This window comes from Podarcis bocagei (genome assembly GCF_964188305.1).
Source record: "Podarcis bocagei genome assembly, chromosome: 7".
NCBI lineage: Eukaryota > Metazoa > Chordata > Lepidosauria > Squamata > Lacertidae > Podarcis > Podarcis bocagei.
The window spans coordinates 36,975,678-36,998,084 of record NC_138132.1 but is presented as its reverse complement, the minus strand read 5'-3'; the positions used below and the strand labels follow the sequence as shown (position 1 = coordinate 36,998,084).

General features: G+C 44.2%; 2 protein-coding genes across 4 annotated transcripts in view; one reads left to right on the top strand and one right to left on the bottom strand.

Moving 5' to 3' along the window:
* NUP93 (nucleoporin 93) overlaps positions 1–9,456 on the bottom strand; it is a 68,971-nt gene extending 59,515 nt beyond the window's left edge. Inside the window, exon 1 of one of the 2 annotated variants that reach the window (XM_081203661.1) lies at positions 9,321–9,456. The gene's annotated coding sequence lies outside the window, so the exon portion shown is untranslated. Of the gene's footprint in view, positions 1–1,074; positions 1,098–9,320 lie in introns of those variants that run through there. The other variant, XM_081203662.1, reaches the window with a different exon arrangement.
* Positions 9,440–21,430, top strand: POLR2C (RNA polymerase II subunit C). 2 transcript variants are annotated; one of them, XM_081203718.1, is made up of 10 exons: positions 9,440–9,543; positions 10,609–10,998; positions 12,863–12,912; positions 13,884–13,952; positions 15,293–15,345; positions 16,058–16,186; positions 17,113–17,164; positions 17,959–18,127; positions 19,038–19,112; positions 19,748–21,430. In XM_081203718.1, exons 2-10 carry the CDS (start codon positions 10,913–10,915, stop codon positions 19,890–19,892), a joined length of 828 nt encoding a protein of 275 aa, XP_081059844.1. In that variant the 5' UTR covers positions 9,440–9,543; positions 10,609–10,912; the 3' UTR covers positions 19,893–21,430. The 2 variants fall into 2 exon arrangements, with proteins under 2 accessions (XP_081059844.1, XP_081059843.1); XM_081203717.1 differs by lacking the exon at positions 9,440–9,543 and having other exon boundaries at positions 10,559–10,998.
* Positions 21,431–22,407: the final 977 nt, after the last annotated feature.

Below are 22,407 nucleotides of genomic sequence, written 5' to 3'. Positions count from 1 at the left end.
CATTTGGGTCCCCAGGCTTGTGCTAAAGCAAGAAAGGGAGAGCCAGGAACCAACACAAAGGCTTAGTTGCACAGCTATGTCATCTGAAAGACCTGGAAGCAATTGACACCAGGGCCACTGCCATAAAAGTGACACAGGCTGACTGCCACAGACCACAAAGATAACTATGAGGTGTGAGCCAAGCAGTCTCTGCTTCTAAATTTAAGCTCTGATCACTGGCTCACAAAGTGGCCTCAGACAATGTTATGGGGATATTGATTATTATTTTTATTATCTTAATACATGCCTATCTTACAGGGCTGTTATAAGGATGAGTCAGCTAAACATGAAGTTAGAGTATTTTGAATTACGTGTTATATAAGTTATTTGTATTATTATGACCAAAAGGCCCTGAAGCATCAGTGCTACTCCCCTTTCCTTGAAAGCTCCTCAAGTTCATGTCTCTGAAATTTATTTGTTTGTTGACAATTTATATTCTGCTTAGTGACAATTGTCTCTAAGCTGTGTCCAGCAAGTTTAACAAATAAAATAGAAACAAACTCAGATAAAAACTAACTATAAATAGAAATATCATGTGGTCTTTCAAATGAGCTAGTCTTAAAACAAATTACAGAAGTGGGATCTGATCATTCAATTTAAGCTTTGATCCCAAGTGGGTGCTTTGAACTTTCTTCTATATATTTCAAGCTTAAGGTCCAGGGAAAAGCTAGAAATCTAGAAAATATTGCTGTAGAGAAGGGCTGTGCTTTGGGCCCAGCTCCTGAAGTTCCAGAACTCCTATAGAAGCCAGCTCAGTGTTGTAGCTGAAACCCTTGCAGATTTCAGAGGAAAGACTTACCAGCAGCAGCTGGCAGGAATCTGATATCCTAATCACAGTTATCTTCCAGAAAACCCACAAGGGGCTCCCATCCGACATTAACACTTTTCACATGTATTCCCGCGTAGGAGTCATTTCAAAGAACTCTCAGGGAGGAATAAGTTATGCCAAAACAGGCTGCAATCTGTTAAGTGCTTTAAAAGCCAGAATTTATAAAGCTTGATTTTCACTGTGCCAACCCCACTCCATAGTCTTACTTTTCACTTCTGTTTGCATTGATCTGCCTGTGGTAGTTTATTTCTCTTCTTATGTGAAGTTTGTTGATCTGTCTGATCTAACCTTTTGTGGAATTCCCAAAGCATCTGAGTCAGCCCATCCTCCACTCTGTTTAAGGCAACATTTCACTATTAGGGTAGAAATAGAAGCAATACTTGATGGTTCAGACAAACTGATAATAGGTATCAGTATAAGATGGGGTGGAAATCTTTCTTAGCCCAAGGGCTGCAATTCCCTCATGGGCAAATTTCTGGGTGTCACATGCCTGTGCTGGGCAGAGCCCTACAGGAAAGTAGGCACAGGAACGTATATGATTATACCTTTTGCATAGTAGGCTATGTTCAGTTAGAGGTTTCTATGCACACATCCATTTCTCCATCCAGGCAATCAAAAGTCATTATTACACTTCCAGAATAAAAATAAAAAAGCATTTGAGGAGTGTATGGAACAGGGCTGATCAGAGGACTGTAGCCTAGGGAGGGGTGTGTGGCCTGAGCAAAGCCCCAGTGCCCAGTGAAAGAGGCCTGGAGGGCTGCCTTTGGCTTCTGGGTCTAAAGTCCCTCACCCCTGATACAAATAAAGCCACTTCCCCTCATGCCATGACACTTAAGGGTGACCAAGAAGCAGAATCCAGATAGAGCTATGTAGGTAAGAACAGGCTTCAGTGGCTGGGGTCTAGAAGGGTCTAGAATATGTTTGTCCCTACAGGGAAGTGTGCAGTGTGCACCCTGGAACCCAAGGTGCAGAGAGCGTATATGCCTTTTCCCAAGATATGGCCAACCCATCCTGACAAGACTTTGCTCCTGAAGAAGAAAAGCTAATCCCAGAATTCATGCAAATGCCAAAAAACGAAAATAATCAGGCTGGCTCCAGACAATGGAGACCATGTGAACCTCCCCTATTGCCAGGCCCTGGGCTCTTTGCTAACGTAAATGGTCATCAGACTTCAATAATCCAATAAATAGCGCAGGCGGTGGCCATGGAAGCCAGGGAGAGAGCCAGGTCACAGAGAAAAGGCAATTTCATGCCCTGCAATGCAGTACAGGATGTCGCCTCAGCATCTCCTTGAAAGCTGCTTCCCCTTTGGCAGAGAATGACTGTGCACCGCTGACAGAAAAGCCTCTGCTGGCAGACAGTGACCGAAGCAGTTGCCCTCCCACCCAGTTAAGGCTGCCACTGCCGGTTCCAGAAGGTGCAGCAGTGCGTCTGGTACTGACAGAAGGAACAGCACACGCTCCACTTTGATCCGGTTCACTTCTCTTTTTCATTAACTACATCGTCAGTAAGACGACACCAAGAGCACCAGCAAACTTCTGCGACGACAATGAAGCCAATAAGTATGTAAAGCAAAGCACACTCCATGGGCTGCTTCCGATGATGCATTTCCCTGCTCTCGCTTTTGAACGGCACACAGGGAAGCAACCATGAATCAGTATAAAACACACATGCAAATCTGTAAAAATGCTGGAATGATCCTGAGAGTATTGCTAGATTTAACCCACATCTGGCCTTTCTTCTATCCAAACAGCAAGAGTGAGGTGGGAAGGGCAGTAGGTGGAGAAAATTGGAGTGAGGATCAGGCATCTCTGAAATCAACCTCACTGAAAATTATTAGAAATGTAAAAAGGTACTGTTAAGTTTATTTTAAAATAAAATAGTACTTTTATTTAAAGATAGTACTTTTAAACTGAACTGTGCAAAAAGCATTGGTAAGGCTAGCTGACAGCACTGGATCACAAAATGTGATTCAGAACCTGGGTTAGCCTCGACCAGCCTTCCCCAAACTGATGCTGTCCTGATCATTGGACTACAACTCCCATCAGGCCTAGCCAGCAGTTATGTTGGCCAAGACTGATGGGAACTCTAGTGCAAAATGTCAGCAGCGTACCTACAAAGGCTGGCACCGTATTTTTCGCTCTATTGGACGCACCGGACCACAGGACACACCTAGTTTTTAGAGGGGGAAATCAAGGAAAAAAATATTATTCCCCCCCCAGCCTCAAAGAGCAACGGACAGGCTGCACACTTCCTCTTTAGCCTTGAGCAGCATCTTTAGCCTTGCACAACGGGATGGATCGTGCCCGCTGTCCACCGGGGCTGGACTAGATGACTCCTGGGGTTCCCTTCCAACCCTGCAATTCTGTGACCTCGGAAGTTGTTGGGGGTCTCCACCACTGGAGGCTTTTAAGCAGCGGTTGGGGGACCATCTGCCTGGCGTTCTTTAGCTGTGATTCCTACATTGTGAGGGGGCTGGGCTAGATGACCCTCGGGTGGCCCTCCCAACTCTATACAGTCCTACACTTCTGTGGCAGGAGATCCACAGCCACTTCACACAATGCCCACTCCCAATTTTCATTGGAGAGACATGTGGCTTCACTGTCTAGGTAGGTACCCCCCTACCTGCCACTCTTCCCTCACCCCACTTAAGCCGAGGGAATTCCTGCCCAGAGAAGCTCCAAGGTGAGACGGAAAAACTGCATCCTATGGTGCGAAAAATACGGTATTTGTACCAAGGAAAGCTTGTCCCACAAATCTTCAGATAAAACTGCATTTGAATTGAAGCTTTGGCATTCTTTACATTTTCTAAAAGTGAAGGTTTTAATAAAAGCCTTAAAAACAATATAATAAACATCCCCGTAACTGGAGCCTCTTTATACATCTCTGTTCCACAGCACCAAATTATGAGTCAGGAACTAAACTACAGGTGTAGGAAGCCTAAAGAAACCTAGCTTTCAGCACTACCCTAGCAGGGAAGCTTGAAAGGGTAAAAAAGAAAACTCCGATACACTGTACATAGTTCCACACAATATAAATCTAGCTAGTGAGAGAGTAAGATTTGATTTTAAAATGGTGGGTTTAAAAACAAATAGAAAGCTCAGTTTTCCTAGGTTAAAATGGTTAAGCAGTTTTGTATGTGAAAGTTTCAGCTCTGTTCATCTTAAAAACAGCGAAAACTAGTCTCATTCATAAAAGCTGGAATTCAAGCTGCACTTTAAAACTTTGCCCCCCCCCCAAAAAAAAAGTACGAGCAGACAGTAATGGATGCTAGGAAATAATTTTAAAAACACATTGCTAAATACTGGGGGAAAGACATCCTGTTTCATTGAAGCAAAATGGGAAAGTGCTGCCTCAGCTGAAGCCTCCCTTATATCCCTTGGATTTTGCAATCTGTGGGGAGTGAATTCAGGAGGCAGGGTCCAACAATAGAAGGCTATGTCTGATTATGGCGAATTTTGAATGAAGACAGCAGAAGGGGCAGGGGTGGGGGCAAGATACTTAAGTGTTCTTGTTGTTCAATGGCTATTTAGCCCTGGACCAGCCAAGAAATAGGGGGCTTTCTTCCCAAATGACAGGATTCAATATTTTCCAGACCATTGGTGCACAGAAGTTATAGCCTTTACATGGATAGAATTTTACTGCATTCAAGGGACTGCAGTCAGACTCTTAATGTGGTTGCTCAGTATGGAAAGCAATAGCACAGTCATGAGCGGAATGATGCCAGAATCATCACATCTGGCTGAGGAAAAAGCAACAACTGAGACCCCAAAGAGGTGGATCTGGCAGAAGGTAGTAAACTAAGTTCTCTGAATCAAATAGTAGTCCAAAAGCCAGGTAGAGCAAAACTCATCAAAATCAAGATTGAAGATCTGTCAATAGTTCCTGCTGCATTAAGCCAATATCTGTGCTCTGAAACAACAACCTCCATTAAAATGAAACTATAATATTTGGAAAACAGAACAGAGAAATAGCCAACTTCTAACAGAAAAATAACCAGTCTACAATTTATCACATGGTGAAACATAAGGGCCTACAGATTAGGCCAACATCCTGTTCTAACGGTGGTCAGAAATATCAAACAGTGCCTGAGGGCAACACCGCTCTCCCCTGTTGGGCTTTCCAGCAACTGCACATGGCTGGATGGGTCAATTAAATGGAATGCTGGGCCATTCATTTTCCTCTAGCTGGTCAATGCAACTCTTGCCAATATACAATGTGTGTGCATATGTGTGTGTGCACAGCTCATTCACGTTGATTATGCATCCATTTATAAAGGGCTCTTGTTCCAGAATAGGAACTTTTTTCAACCTAAGGGCCACATTCCCTTCTGGGGGTCATATGTCAGGGGGGAGTAGGGCCAGAGGCAAAAGTAGGCACAGCAATGAACATAAATTAAACCTTTGTACAGTACACTAGTTTCTGCACATACACTAACACCCCACTCTGTATCCTCCACACAAATATGCAAGAGGCATTATCCGAGTTCAATGGCACATTCAAGTCCGGCAAAAACACTCAAACTGGTGAGAGGTGTGGCCTGGGCAGAATCCCAAAGGAAGTCTGGAAGGTAGCAGCCTGGGGTTCCTCACTGCTGCTACAGCACTTTTTTCAGTGACAGACTGAAAGTAGAAATTTCTGGCTTGACTGCAGTAGAGTAGGAGGTCCCCAGGGCTGGCTAAGGCAGAGAATGAGGCCTGTGCTTGTTTTTCCAACACTGCTGTCTGCTTCTCAGCTATGCAGCCTACAACTATACCTGCATTGCAGACGGGGCTTCACTTGCTACTCCAGTTGGCCTCTCTCATACCTCTGATAAGTTGCAGCACACTGGACCAAAAGGTTAGTCTCTAATGCTCTAAACCATTTTTTAGACCCTCTTCTATTCCTTCTCCCTGATTCTCATCCACTTCAAATCAAGGTTGTTGCCACCAGCTGATCCTTCTTCAGCTTGATTCCTTATCCTGGAAGAGGCTTACACAGAGTCTCTCTCCTCCTCCACCCTTTTTTTAATAAAGTAACTGACAATCACTATGTTGGGGAATCATTACTCAAGCAAATACAAAAAGGATTTTTGGTCGCTAGGCAGGGAAACAGAGTTTCTTTCCTTTGCATCCACTAAGAACTAAAGGCAACAAAATTTAGTTCTCTCTCTCACACACACAACTCCACATACACGCCAGATAGTCTCCTGTTACTCTGCCTGCATAGGTAGAGTAAAAGTGTGAGGTGGAAATTGTGCCTGGGTGTTACCTGTTCAGTGTTCATGCCACAGCCATACCAAAAGGTGTTGCGGACCCAAGCAAGAGACAAGACAATATATTTGTGTGCCATTCCCCAAGTCCCACTCATTTAAACAATGTTGAGGAGGCATTCCAGGTGGACTGAATATTAAAAGGTAAGGTCCATCTTGAAGAAAATAAAACTGGAACACAAAATTAGAGAAGATGCATGCTGATAGGCTGTCTTCAAGATTAACCACTCTAAAATGACTGAGAAAGAAAAGAGAATGTATAATGAGAGATTCAGGAGAAGTCCTAAGAAACATTTCACAAAGCCCAGACAATTTAGGATTCATACAGAGACTCCATTCTATTACGATAGCTCTAGCCCTGCAATGCAGGTTCACTTGATAAAACACATACAACACCAATGGACAATGCACATTTGCAATGTAAAACAATCTTGTGTAGTAAAGAAAATGACATTGTGCTATTTCAATGCACAGCCCACTCTGCAGACAGGGACAAAACAAATCACATTGCTTTGTACACAATTTCCAGTTAATAACTCTGTTGCTGAACATCAAGAACTTCCCATATTACGATAGCTGAGTTCACACCAATCCTATAGTCTGCTTTTAGTAGTGTATTTAAAATTCCTCCTTCTAAGTCCAAGAGAGTTCAGACACATCGAGCTCTGAAAAGAGTGCTAAAAGCATTCCAATTAATAGTGCAAGATTCAACACTACATGTGTCACACACACACACACACACAGGCATGGCTCTGGGGTGCTCCAGAGCAACACTGCAAAATATTTTTTATGCCCACTATTTAGAGCAAGATTTCATAGCTGCAACATCACTTCTGTGTCAAGGACCTTTGTGAGATTTGTCGCAAGAAAGGAACAGGACTAATCATTTTGGCAAGGTAGTTTCCATGCTGTTTTCATGCTATGTTAACTAGTTAGTAATGAAGAGTTAATGTAGCTTTACATAATCCTGCTGAAAAGCAGGATGAGCAATGTTCAGGCTTTTCTAAAGAAAGTAGCAGACATCTTGAAAAATAAAGGTGCATAGTTTGGGACTTCTGGGCCCAACCACCTTCTGAATACCAAGGAAGTAGCTGTGGCCAGAGGACGTTTGCCCAGTTTAGGCTGGTGCACCAACTATGTTCATTTCTGTATCTAGCCACAGTAGCATGTCTTGGTTACATAAAGACTATACTACTGTAATGTACTACATGAGGCTACCTATGAAGAGAACCTCTGGAAGCTTTAAATGGTCCACAGTGTGGCTTGGGATGCTCATGAATGCAGGAAAATATTGTGGTCACTTAAGGACAACTCTCTAGTTAGCAATACATTTCCAGGTGCAATTAAAATTCTGGAGATTACCTTTATAAACCCCAAATGGCTTGGAGTCCAGGGAACCTAAAGGAATTCCTTCTCCCATACACAAGATGGAGAGGCCCTTCTCTATATCATGACGCGGGGTGATGGTATGTTTGTTGGCACATGCAAGAGGGCCTTTTCTATAGCTGCATCCCAGCTGTGGAGATTTTCCTGTGTGGCATTCAACTGTCCCCTCACTTTTGAGTTTCCACCACTTTCTGCAGTTTTGCTCAGAAGAAAAGTCCCACTATGCTCAATGGGCTTTATTCCTCCATTGTACACAGAGCTTTGACACTACCCAGCAACAACCAGAAGCCTGCTAAAGTGAGGCAAGGATCTAAATTGTATTATCTCAGAAGGCTAAAACAAAGAAGAGTCTTATGGCAGTTTAATGACTAACAAATTTATTATGATAAACAGCAGTGTAACAAAGTAGCTAAGAGACTTGAGTTATAAACCCTTCTAGATTCATTGAGCAGCTGTAGGCAACACATTCCCTCTCAGTCTCATCCTCATATATGTTCATATCCTTGTTTCTGAGAGTGCAAGTCTAGATGTTCGTATAAAGAGATAAGTCTGTAAGTTCATATCCCTGTTTCCTGTCCTTATGGATTGTAGATGGCTAGCTCAATGACACATGTTTTTGCATATGCTAACCAAAAATATGGGGGGCCCTATGGAGACAAGTTTGCTAGCTCTGCCTGCTGTCATTCACCCAATTGCTCAGAGTGCAATCACAATTGCAGTGGGAAGCAGTGCTAACAGGACTGTCCCTGGAGCTCCTCCCCACCACACTTAATTAACATTAACTTTATTAACACACCTGAAGAAGGCTACAGTAGAGTTGGACAGATGCAGAAAAAGAAAAACCTTTCTGCAAGAAAGCAAACAACCCCTCTATTATTTTGTTTAGGTGTTTGAGCAAAAGAAGACAATTCTGAAAGAATATGCTAGAGGTTGATAATGCTATGGGTGATGTGATATGGATGGACAGAAAATAAATATATTGCCTTCCCTTAATATTAGAACTTGGGGATCACCAACTGATCCACAGTAGATTTAGGAAAGACAAGATAAAGCACACAACTTCTGCTTTAAAGAATTTGTTGTATCTAACTATAGCCATGTGAACATACAAAACCTCACTCATACAGACTCAAGACCATTGGGCTTATCTAGCTTCGTGCTGGTAGTGGCTCATCCTGGTCTCAGGCGAGGCCTCTTCCATCACCTACTTTATCTGGAAGAACCGTTGATTAAACACGGAACCTTTTAGGGGCAGAACTGGCAGCTTTAGGAGAGGTTTAGAAAAATCCAAGGCGACGATTACCGGTGGCTGCACAGTCCTTTGCATGTCTACTCAGAAATAAGCTCACTAGGCCGTACTTCCAGTTAAAGGTGTGTAGGTCTGCAGCCCAAGTTGTTTGGGTGACAAATCCAGAGCAGGAAGAAGAGGGTCAACTGCTGCTGTTAGCCAATGATTTCAAAATAGAGCCTCCAGGTGCAGAGGCAGTCTGGCTCCGCACAGTTTCTCCATGGTGTTGGGGATAAGCAGGAAGGGGAAACCCTCACCCCACGCTATCTAGTGAGCGACCGCTGTTTGGAAGCAGGAGGCTGGGTCAAGCGGCCGCTTCTGCCCTGGTTTTAATGGTGTTCGGCACCTTAAAGCGGGGCGGGAAGGGTGGAAGGCGGCACATCCGGGTACTAGGGCCTACGGCAGAGGAAGGAAAGAAGGGGCTGTAAATGCGTGCCGGGAGGAGACACGCGTGAGGGAGGCTAAGGTTTAAAGCTCCCCTCAGCTGCGTCCGCTCCCCGCCATCCTCCAGCCAAAGGGCTTCTTACCGTTCTCGCTCCGCTTCCTCGGTCCGCCGCGAGCCCGTCACGTCAACGCTGTTCTGCTCCGCGCCGCGCGCTCTGATTGGAGGAGAGCCCGGCTTCTCCCAGCAGCCACCGCGGCCGCCTTATTTCCACGCTAAATATAAGAAGGAACTAAGAACAGCGGACAATTTTTTTTTGTTTGTTAAATAAATAGCTCGGGGGCGTAAACCTTGTTCCACTGCTTAGAGTGGGTCCGGAAAGCAGCCTCTTTCACGACCGCGGGAGGTGGAGGGAGGGTCAGCGGCTGTCGAAAATACCCGGATGTGAGCGAAGGCGAGGCAGCCACGCTCCCGCCGGTTGCAATCACTACTAGCCGGGCTTGGTTGCCATGGAGACAGGAGGCCCCAAGAGCTTCGTATCTCTTACTACAACCCGGAGACTTGGGGAGGAGAGCAGTTATTTTCCCTCCCCCACAAAGATGCTCCTGCTGCATTCATCAATCAAATACGAGCTTAAAACGGAAATGTTTTATTTTATAGATTTATGATAAGCCACCTTTCAAACAGGTGATATAAAAAGAGTAGTAACAAATCAAGGAATGCCCTTAGCATTAAAATGTACAAAATAAACCAGAATGATAAAGAAAAAGCAGTAAAATATATTGAAATGTTTTTTATCAGAAGGCTCAGCACCCCACGGTACAGATCAAGGATTCATTGCATCCAGTCTTGCAGTGGCAACTCAAATACTCAGGCTGCAGTCTTAAGTGCATATATTTTATCAATTCTTATATTAGGCTGGTCCTAAGAAAGATGCCCAACTGTGGACTTGAAGTATCCTGTGTGCAGGCAAAGTAAAGTAACCTCACTGGGACTTACTTCTGAGTACTGTAGACTCAGAATATAGGATTGCACTGAAACAAATTCATTATTGTTTCAAGGCCACAGTCCACTTCATCGTGGTAAAACCACCTCCATTCTTTGTTGAATAAATAGCGATGCACAAGATACCCTTTGAAGCTTTCTAGCTATGAAATGCAACAAGTGCTTAGACCAGTCACAAGGTCTTGGGTCCTTCTACACATTGTGGTACTATATGTATCTGGAGGAAACAAAATGATAACAAAGTTGTGCACTATGCTTTGTTACCGAAATTGTGTTTTATTGTGTGATGCTTTTAATGCAAGCTGCACTGGGAGGAAAGGTGGGATATACCGTAAACATGAGGACAACAACAACTGAAGCATTCCTCCAAAGTCCTTATAAATATTCAGCCGACGTGATTATTGACAGAGTTTGTGTCCCATGTGCAGATGAAGGAGGAGAAGCAACAGCAGCAGCAGCAACAACAACCACAACCCCACGTACCCAGGCGAGGGAAACATCCCCTGGCTCGCGGCGGAGAGCAAAGATCAGACCAAGGCCCACCAGAGCCACAGAGGGAAGCTAAGAGCAGCCACCACGAGGCAGCCGCCCAGGCCGGGTCCTCCGGGTCGCTGGGGGGCGAGCAAGGAACCGTGAGCCGGCGTTGGGCTGCGCCTCTCCCAGGCAGGAGGCACGGAAGAATTGTCCCCGCTCCTCCTCCAAGTCCTGGTGTTTCTGCCGGGCGGCCCCGCCATGCCTTACGCCAACCAGCCGACGGTGCGCATCACGGAGCTGAGCGACGAGAACGTCAAGTTCATCATCGAGAACACCGACCTGGCGTGAGGACAGGGGGCGGGGGCTACGGGCGTGGGGTCGGGGCCTCCGCAAGCCTCCCGCGGGCGGGTTCCTCTCGGGCCGCGCTACTACCGGCCGCCCCGCGCCTTGAACCCCCCGCTCTTAACTCACTGCATGCACATCGAAGAGAGAAGAGCTTTGGGGGCTCAAAACGCAGTGGGGCGCAGCTAGTCTAGCAGCCACATCCCCCATTGGGAAGCCCAAGAGCAGGGCCAGAGACAGCACTCTTCTGCGCCTGGGGATGTTCAGGATTCAGGGGGCTCTGGCCTCCTATGGGGGCGGGGGGGGCAGCGCGTGGATGTTGGGGGGTAGTAGCCGTGGATTCACAGTGCCGGATTTACGTATAAGCTAAACAAGCTATAGCTTAGGGCCCCACTCTCTTGGCCCCCCCCCACAAGAATTAAAGGGGGGAAACTGGATGTACTTTGATAAAATGCATATTTTGTTACGTGCAAATGGCTTTAGATACCTATTAGGTCCATAAATTAGCATATAGCATGTATTCAACACAAAAAAACAGCGACACTTTGTTGTTGACAAAGGACAGCTGGATATATAAAGGGCCCCATTACCTTCAGTAGCTTAGGGCCTCATCAAACTTAAATCTGGCCCTAGTCATAGACCCCATGAATTTTAAAGCCATCCAAGTTGCTGGCCCTCACCACGTCTTGTGGGAGAGAATGCCACTGATTAACTGTGCTGTGTGAAAAAGTCATTTATCTGCCCTGAAGTTATCCCACATTCAACAGGTTACAGCACTATGGGGCTTTTTAGGTTAGAGAAAAGATGAGGAAGGCCAGGACATGATGAAAGTTTGTAAAGTTATATATGCCATAGAGAGAGATCCCTCCTCCACATAACACTAGAACTTGTGGACATTCAGTGATGCTGAATGTTGGATGTTTCAGGACGGATGAAGGAAAGTCCTTCATGCAAGCGCATAGTTAAACTCCCACAGGAGGCAGCAATGGCCACCAACTTGGATGACTTTCAAAGAAGATAGATTTGTAGAGGATAGGGTTGTTGATGGCTGCTACCTGCAGTGGCTATGCTCTGCAGCAATGCTTCTGAATACCAGTTGCTGGAAACTACAGGAGGGGAGAGGGCTGTTGTGTTCTGGTCCTGTTTGTGGGTTTCTGTTTGGGGCATCTGGTTGGCCACTGAGAACAGGATGCTTGGCAATGCAAGTGCTTGTTTTTCTGGTTAAAGAGATGCTAACAATATCTGTAGGAACTATAACAACTCTAACTATAACTCTCTCTATGTAATTGTTCTATAGAATATTAAAATCAGTTCAGAATGAATCTGTCAGCAGCTGCTATGTGTAACATAGCAAAGTCTGTACTATTGGGCACATTAGTGATCATATGCATGCATAAGCCCTGGATGAGGAAGACTCTGGAGGGTAGCACTTTGGGCAGATAACACTTAGAAACACATGCACACATCCCTAAACTACCAAGCAGGAAAGGACTATTGGTTTCCTCTGAAATTGGCCCAGTCATTTCCCATTAAGTCTACACTGTGCCACTGACTCTTAAAAGACCTGTTTTCCTCAACACAACTTGTGGTTTTTCTCTTCAAACTGCCCTCACCCTCTGCTTCTCTGTTGCATTGAAATATGAGTCTCTTGCAAGATCCCCTCCATGGCCTGGTTGTGGTTCCTTTGCCCTGGCTGCCTTGTCTCAGGGCTCTGATCCATAGCAGAGTTTTAGAGGGAGATTGCACCCAAGGCACTTCAGAAATAGTTCTCAAAGCACGAGCTGAGAAGGGGGCTCATAACTTCACACACGTGGTTCAGAAATACAATTCAGATTGTATAAAAACTGTTGTTTTTTTCTATTCTAGAGTAGCAAATTCCATCAGGAGAGTCTTCATTGCTGAAGTTCCCATCATAGGTATTTCCCCATTTTATATTTTGTCTCTTCTTGCAAGATAATTATATTGCTAGGCTGATCAAAGATGCTGGTGCGCATGCACATGCATCATACACACACAATATGTTTCTGTCCTATTTCAGATATTGTGGTCCACAAGCTGCACTCAGGTAGTCCTCAGAAAGGTTGAGCTATCTGAACTGGGCCTTCCTTGCACTTGATTTCCCCCTTCCCTGACACTGGAGATTGAGGCAGTTTTTCCCAGGGTTGGATTTATCAAACAGGCTAGCAAAGTCCTGGCTTAGGGACCATGATTTTCAGATTATGGCACTGGTGCAGTGTGCTAATTAACTCCCCCACCCCAAATAATACAATTAAAAGGGGTTCTTTTCCAGAGCTTGGTCTGGGGCCTCTTAGTGGTCTTCAAAACACAGCACTGTTTTTGATTATGCTGGCTTTGAAGGGGGGGATTTAAGTGGTCCACCAAGACCCCAATTTTCAAGCTCTCTTGCAAGGAAAGAAGAAAAAATATTATTCATCCTGGTCAGTAACCTAGATTTGAATGTATTACTTAGAAATGTTGTGCTTTTGCATGCTTCTCTAATAGCGTTGAAGTTTTCAGCTCTATACTAAAGTGGACTGCCAAGGCTTCTCTCAAGGCCCTCCAGAACTGTAGTCCTCTAAGGAAATTCCAGGTCTCTAGCAGAAAATTTTCAGCATCGCCCCAGTCTGCAGTTCTCAAAGGAACTTGGGGGCCACTCTTTACAACCAAACCAATTTAGGTTTGTCATAGACCACACAACTCCCATCAGCCCCAGCATCATGTAGCTGTACTGTCCGGAGCTGACAGAAATTGTAATCTGAAACATATGGAGAGCACCAGGGGAGAAGCCTACTTTGAAGTGTAGATGTGCCTCAGAGCCCACATTCTCTTACCGTTGATGGGTGAAAAAGTATTTTCTCATTTTGGGTTCTTACTGTCTTGTTTGCAGCCATAGACTGGGTCCAGATAGACGCCAACTCCTCTGTACTCCATGATGAGTTCATTGCACACAGGCTGGGTGAGTACGTAGAAGATGGAATGAAGGAAAACAAAAAATACAACCCCTCATTAGTCTTTAAAGAGGGGCAGCATTAGCCTGTGGTGCAGCAAGTCTTGTAGTGTCTTAAAGACTAGCAAGTGTATTATGGTAGAAGCTTTTGCGGTCCAGAGTCCACTTCATGAGATTCATGTACCTGTTGTTTTTTACTTATCACTTATAAAGCACCCAAACTTTTTAAACATTGTACAGCAGTTGCACAGTTCACCAACGTGATGCCCTCCAAATGTTGAACTGAACTCTCATCATCCCATTGCCTCTTTCTCTTGCATCTTTTTTAAAAAACTATTTTCTACATATAATCAATGAGATACAATAAGGTACATAAAGAAACAAGGAAGAGAGGCATGATGTTTTGTTATTTAGAAATCATAACAATACTTCAGCAAAAGGAATTAAAAGTGTCCCTCCATAAATCCCTGTGCATTTTAATTGTTGCAAAAACAATACATTTAAACCTAACTGCATAAAAGTTATCAGATCGTTTTCCTTTTTCTCTTGCATGACTTGAATTAGCTTTTTCATAAGAGCTCATTCCCAAAGCTGTTGATCAAATCTCCATAAAAGCAGTCTTTAGGGATCTCCAATATCTTGCTATACTGATTTGAGTGGCCGTTAGTCATCAAATTAAGGGTTGAGCAGCTTGCCTTCCCCAAGGTTTCAGGTGGTATATGAGTAAGACCTGACATATATTGATCAGGCTGTACGTAATTTCTGTAGATTTGCTTGTAGCTCAAGCCCTGTTAATAGCTCATATTTTCATAGAAATCTTTCATCCATATAAGCCAACAGATTCCCAATTTTAGAATACCACCAGCCTGTCATTATTATACAATTAAGAGTGAAAAATGAGAGGAATGAGGAATGAGTGCAGGGTTTGGAAGGGCTGGTTTGGTGTGCCAGTTTTTCCATACAGCTAAATGGGCTCTTAAGTTTCTCCTGCATCTTTGTGGGGGGTTTTCTCTTCTATCCTCTCCCCGCCAACCCCCCCCCCCCCTTTGGATACTGTGATATTTCCCCAAAAAGAGACAAGCCCCAAAGTTTAATAAAATAATGAGATGTATTGGACATTTCACTATTTTATTAAGTTCCATCTGATGTTTTTTCAGTACCTTGTTGAGGTTTGTTTCCCCACCCACTCCAGTCTTTGGGGCTATTTCTTTTTTTTACCTCTGGGATACTGTGAGCCACAAAAGTTATTCTGGTGTCTGAAATTTGAACAGGGAACTCTGTTTGTTGATGCTGACTGGCTGGCTGCCTTCCAACCCTCACATGGCTGTTTTCACTCTTTTCCTTCTTAGGTTTGATCCCACTTACCAGTGATGATGTTGTTGATAAGCTGCAGTATTCTCGGGTGAGTCTTGACCCTAGTCAGCAAACTAGATTTCTTGGAGGATCACTGTGGAAAGGGAGTTGGAGACAGAGGGCCAAAGATCTCCCTCACCACTTCAAAGGGGCCTCTCATGGACCACTTCCTTCACATCTCTTTTCCTCCTTTGTTGGCCACCAGGGCATAGTATCCTTCAGGAAGCCAGAAAGGATCCAGGAGTGTCTTGTTTCTAATTCCTTGTTTTCTTGCAGACAACTAGTATATCAAACAGTCATCCTGATTTGCTTGCACAAAATTTGCAGCAAAATTAGATGACCTCGGCCACTGGTTGCTTAGTTTGTGGCAAAATTAGACCATGTTGTGTCAAGCAAACATATCTGACAAGTTCATTTCCACGCCATTTTTCTTCTTATTAGTAGTACATTTATATCCCAACTTTCCTTCAAGGAAACTGGTGCACATGGTTCTGCCCACTTCCCATTTTGCTAAATGATCATTTTCTGGGAATCGTGAACAAGAGAGGTCTGTTGCCTTCTTGGGCAGCTTGCATCTTCCCATAAACATCTGGTCAGCCACAGTAGGAACAGGATGCTGGACTAGATGGGCCGTTGGCTCTGATCCACTTCAGGGTCCTGTGTTCTAGTTCTTGGGGTGGGAGAGCAGCAGCATCACTGATGGGAGATGTTTCGAGTTGCAGTTGGACCACCCTGTCCTGCTTTTCTTCCCCTCCCTTCAGGATTGCACCTGTGATGAATTTTGTCCTGAGTGCTCGGTGGAGTTCACGCTCGATGTCCGATGCAATGAAGACCAGACCCGCCACGTCACATCACGTGACCTCATCTCCAACAACCCCCGAGTTATACCGGTCAGTACAGAGTTCCTGCTCTATCTCTGCAAAGTCTCTTAATTGTCTTTTTTTGTACAAATAAAAGTGAAGAAATGTAGGAAAGCTCCAGTGCAGGAATAAGAGAGGACAATGCCTCAAAGGTACCCCCAAATACTGTACATGCTGTTTCCATTCATTTGGTGGCCATTTGCATAACTAGTCCATGATTTCCATTATTTCCTATGTCAATATTTCTAATCTGGATTTTTTCCAGTTTCTCTCCATTTTTCAATGGTTACTTCCTGAAATGGTTGTAGCCAACCAACAAAGGAAAACAACTGATTTGTCCAGTGTCTCCTGCTTTCTGATTCATTTGATCTTGCTTACTTCCTCCTTCCCTCCCTCCCTGTATGGTTTCTTCCCCAAAATGGCTGCCACCCACCAGCAAAGCACAAATATGCAAGGAAATAAGGAAGGAAGCAAACTCCCGGTGTTCAGATATCTGAATCTGCTGTTTTTAGTGAGCTTTGGGCATAATTCTTTATGTGCAGATAAGTGAGTTTTTGCAGAGCAGGTGGACAGCAGGACCTGCATGTATATGACGCCTGATGTCTTATACACCAGGGCTCTAACTTGGTGGTAGAGCACCTGCTTTGCTTGCAGAAGGCCCCTGGTTCAACCCCCAGCGTATCTCTAGGTAGGGCTAGGAAAGAACCCTGGAGAGGTCTGAAAGCCTGGAGAGCTTCTGCCAGTCAGTGTAGACAATATTGAGTTAGACCAATAGTCTCCCTCATTATAAGGAAGCTTCCTATGCTCCTAAGTCAGGGTGGGAGAAAAGCAGATTGGGATCAAGTGGTATTCTGATCCAACTCTGCAGGCCTTGTGTTTAAGCGAGGAACTCAGTTTTTAAATTCAGAAGATGCAAACTGTCTTCCCATGACCTCTTCTCTCTTGGCTCCACACAGGTGACGTCCAGGAGCAGAGATAATGACCCTAATGACTACGTTGAACAGGATGGTAGGTACCCAAGCCAAAGGCAATCTACAGGCAGAGTTAGCCATGTGATTGTATTGTATCTCTATGGAGCCATCCTTTGATGCAACTGATGCTGTACCAGGTTGTGTAATATGTATGGATACCTATGAGAAGTCCACCACAATGCACCCATATTTTGGCTTCTGGTGAGAGTTGCCTTTAGATGGCAGGTTTGAGCCCCATGCCTCCCAAAGGGTTGCAGGTACAATTGTGTATGTTTTCTTTAGACATCTTCATCTGTTGTGTTTGTTTTCTTTAGACATACTCATCTGCACATTATGGAAAACTCAGTTTAAGAGAAGGTCTGTTACATGAGAATCAACTTGTGTAAGGTGTAGGGAGGGGGAACTCCATTCCCAGCATCCATATGCACATATATGAGTAGGGAAACATGAAGATGGGATACCCCATCCAGGAATCATTCCTGAACAGAGCTGGATTCTCTGATCAAACTAGACTTCTTTGTTTAATTCTTCCTGCATTGTATCCAGTCACATAGCCTTTGAGGCCCAAGGGCTCTATAGGCATTAATACACATGTGTTACTCAACATGGGATGAGAGATGGTCCATGTAGGTCCCTGCCCACCTTTGTGTGAGCAGCACAACTGTTGGTATTGAGGGAGTGTCCTTGAACTAGATGCCAAGATCCCTGCCCCAGCAGCCCCATGTTAATACACCCCCGTTTGGGCTTCTGGTGAGAGGTGATTTTGAAGGTACAAAGCATCACAGCTGTTTTACACCTCTTCACCAGTGTATCTCTGTGTTCTTCTTCTAGACATCCTAATTGTCAAGTTACGGAAAGGCCAGGAGCTGAGGCTGCGAGCGTATGCCAAGAAGGGGTTTGGCAAGGAGCACGCCAAGTGGAACCCCACAGCAGGAGTGGCTTTTGAGTACGACCCAGATAACGCCCTGCGACACACTGTCTACCCTAAACCAGAGGAATGGTGGGTTTCCATACAGAGGCATTTCAAGTGGGGAAGACACAAAGTTGTCAACTTCTATTTCTTGTTTTTTCACTCTTAAATTCAGTTGACCAGATTTCTACATTGTTTATTAAAAAAAAAAGTTCTGAAGAATGTTCACCAGCATTCTAACACCTAATTCACATCTTTTCCCAGGCAATGTCCCAGTTTCTCAAACTGGGATCACCTCATTCAGGTGGTTCATAACATGTTTGTAAAAACACAATGAAATATCATACATTATCTGGCGCAGCACATTACAATTGCTAAAACAGGCGGGAAGATCATTGAGTGGTCTGCCAAGACCTTCAGCATTTTCAAGTTGTCTGTGAGGGGGTGGCGGAAGTTTAGGGACTACTGTACTAATGTGCATTTTTATGCACACTTTATGCTAATAAATGCATTACTGTACATGGATTTTGGTTCAAGAACTGCATCACAAAATTTGGAGAGGTGCATTTTTTTTGTGATTCAGTTCTCAAACTGTTGTAGGGAGTAACAAGTTCTTCTTAAAACACAAATCAAACTCTTCCTCCCCATTGTATCTCTAGTTTAAACAAAAGCAAACTGTTTAGGGTATATTGCGAACTTTACATCTAACATTATGTGGAAGGAACAGAGATTGGCAAGCCCTGTGGATTAAATTTTTACACATCCGCACAAAGATGCCCCAAAATGGGGGTGGGAGTCTGCCCTCCTGCTGGTTGCCCTGATCTGTCATTTCTGTTTGCAATCAAGGTGAGAGATAAATGCAAGTTTAAATCAATAAAATGTGCTGAACAAATTTGGTATTGCATTTCCCCCTATTTTTCCCAATATTTATGGGCTGAGGGGTAGTTTATTTTCTCCTTGTGGATTCAAAATTTCTGGCAATGTTATGTCTCTATTGTAGGCCAAAGAGTGAATACTCTGAAATTGATGAAGATGAAGCCCAGGCTCCATATGATCCCAATGGAAAGCCAGAGAGGTGAGGCGTTTGATATCTTACCAGCGCCTGGATGTGTGTGTCTGTGTGACATTATTTTGCCCACTACATCTTGTAACAGCAAATTCCACAGTTTAAGTTTGCGCTGTGTGAAGAAGTATTTTCTTTTATCCTGAATCTTCCAAAAATTCGGCTTCATTGGATGTCCCTAAGTTCTATTGTTACAAGAGAAGGAGTAAAGCTTTTCTCTATCCACTTTCTCTAAATAGATCTATGATCTGTATGTTGAATATTGTGTTATAGCCGTAGCTCAGTGGAGGAGAACCTAATTAGCATACAATAGGTCCCAGGTTCTTCTCTAGATAGGACTGGGAATGTCCTTTATCTTAAATGCTGGAGAGCTGCTTCCAGTCTATTTTGGACAACGCTGAGCTGGGACTAGTGGTCTGTGTATACATTCCCAGCATAACCCAGAGCACCTCTTCTTCCCTGGCGAGTGAGTGTCATCAGCCTCCATGGAAAACTGAAGCACTTTTAGACATTCACAGAGTTGCAGTGCATCCTTTTAATAAGCAGTGTCATGAAGATAGTTCTCTTGAGTTTCCCTTACTGTGTGCTGGGGTTCGAGCAAAGAGCATCTCTCTCTGAAAACCTCTCTGGCCTCTTTATCCTCTCAGGTTTTACTACAACGTAGAGTCCTGTGGCTCCCTGCGTCCTGAGACCATCGTCCTCTCTGCGTTGTCTGGCTTGAAGAAGAAACTGAGCGATCTCCAAACCCAGCTGAGCCACGAGATCCAGAGCGACGTGCTGACCATAAACTGAGTCTTCTCCGTCCCCCAGAGTAGCACCAGTTCCTGAGACTCTTGCAATGTTAGTCAGGAGACTGTTGGCATGGAGACAGCCTCTGAGGAAGATGATGTCTGTTGATGTGTCTCCTGCTGCCTTGGTCTGCAACTTCCATCAGCCCCAGCCAGCATAACTGATGGTCAGAGATGATGGGAGTTGTAGTCCAAAACAGCTGGAGGGCGCCAAGCTGGGGGGAAGGCTGATGCTTGCCATTTTCCCTACAGAGAACTAGGCCCTCCTCCGCTCTCTTCCTCCCAACAGCACAGGTTGCCTTCTGTTCTTGCCCTGGTTGGGCTTTTGAAGCAAACTTCCCCTGCCTAGCAGATGTACAGGTTACGCAACTGTTGTTTGATAGCATTTGCATTTATTACTTTTTGGAATAAAAAAAAATCCTTTCCCCCTTGCTTAACCATGTGTGAAAGCTTGTCTGATGCCTTGGGAATGAGATGTCAAAGCGCTGATTTCTTTCCAGCCAACATTAAATTAATGAAGGTTGCAGATTGTCGCTCTGACAATTTCCCTTTCAGCAGTTTTTATGACCAGGGAGGTCTGGAAAGCAAAGCTCAGAACATAAAACTGTAACTTCTAATTCAAGAATCGAGTAGCTTGAGCAAAAGTTTTAGAAAAACAACACGGTTCTAGCCCTGTTGCAGAACAAGAGGAAGCTGGGAAAATGATGAGCATTCTTGTTAAAACTTAACAAGAATTTACACTCCCTTCTCTTCCCCATTCCCTTTCTATTTGCGAAGTGGGAATGACTCTGAGGTGCATAATAGATTTCCATTGCTTGCGCCATCTTTATCCTGCCCTTCCTCCCAAACAATAAAACACCCCTATGAAAATGTGTAGTGAAATGTGAAGGTTGGGAATCTCAGGTGAGAAGCCCCCAGGCTTCAGAATGGTTGCAGTATGGTTTAAAGAACCCTAACCCTCAGACAAGGGTTGTGCACCAGGAGGGCAAGGGAGAGGAGAAACTTCCCCCTCCTCTCCCTTTACCCTCAAATTAATTCTGCAGGGATGGGGGACCATCCTGATAAGAATTTGGGAGTGTGGAGGGGCAGGAGGGCTGCTGGTTGCTTTCAACTCCAGGATTCTCTCTCTTATTGATATTCTGAGTTATGCAAGGGCAGGTCACGTCCATAAGTGTGCCCCAAATGGTCCCTTGGTTCTTTTAAGGATGCTACTGAGGTCTACCTACCTGATGAGTTGTGCTGTTGTAAATGCTCACTAGAGGGCATCCTTGCTTTTGTTTGATGAATGCTGAAGCAAAGTAAAAATCCCTCCTTGAGGGGCAATCCGGTACCCATTCTTTGTTGTCATAGAAATGATTCTGTAAGTTGACACGCTTTACCTCTTGCATGTAGCAGTAAGGGGGATCTGTTAATTTGGGGAGAATGATCGTTTTAGTAATAGCCAAAATGTCCAATATAGTATAATTCTCTCATTTCCACCTATTTATTGTTTTGCCAAACAGGTTTATTGTTGTTTCAAAATAAACTGTTCATATTTCTGAATATATATGTGCCTAAATATTTTAATTTGCACTGAGTAACGCCCAATGAGTTTAAAACACACTATTTTTGAATTTTTTTGTTACATTAACTGCCTGCCCAAAATCTGGAATTGAATACAGAGTAAATGAGAAGGGAACGGAAATTTTAACTCAATTGCAAATGAGTTACTCAGTGAGTGCATTTTTTTATTTCATAAAATTTATATGCCGCTTGTAGAAAAAACCTCAAAAGCGGTTCCATTAGTGCAAGGATTTACACTTCAGCAATATAATTTCCCCCTTTCCTTTCTCACCCCTTTGCAGCATGCCTATCCTAGTTCTGTTCCAGAGGGTAGGGAGCCCTCAAACAGATTACGGGGGAGAGGGGGGAAAGTTCAGTTGCCTCAGAATAAATCCTTCCATTACTGAAACAAGCTACTTATTACTACAGTAGACACCTCCCATAGTTTTCTGCTTCACAGCAGCTGTGATTTTTCAGAGTTTAGTACTGTATGTGGATAGAATCTCTAATTTCACCATGGTTTGTGGGGGGGGGGGGGAAATATAAAAATCACATAAATTCACAATGATCTATGGCTTGGATTTTTGTTTTGCAGGGCAGTGAATCCCTAAATCTGTGGTGGGGTTTTGTGCTGCAATATTCTGATCTGGGTGTGTTAAGGAGTGGACAGTTGTTTTGTAGGATTTCCCTATAAAAATTCCAGAGGATCCATGATCTGGATTCACATATTTGCACTATGGCAACACCATGTAATGGGTTTTATTGCTCAGTTTGTGCACATGATGACTTCCAGGAGTATCCCGTATAAAATTTCTGAGCGTCCATGACACGTGACACGACACATTGCAGGATCCATGGCTTCTGAGCGGCAATTCATTGTAAGGATGTGATCTGTGATTTTAGTCACTTTGGAGGGAACCCACTGTAAAAATCCATAGGTCCATAAAGATCAGTGGCAGTTCCACATGTTGATAATA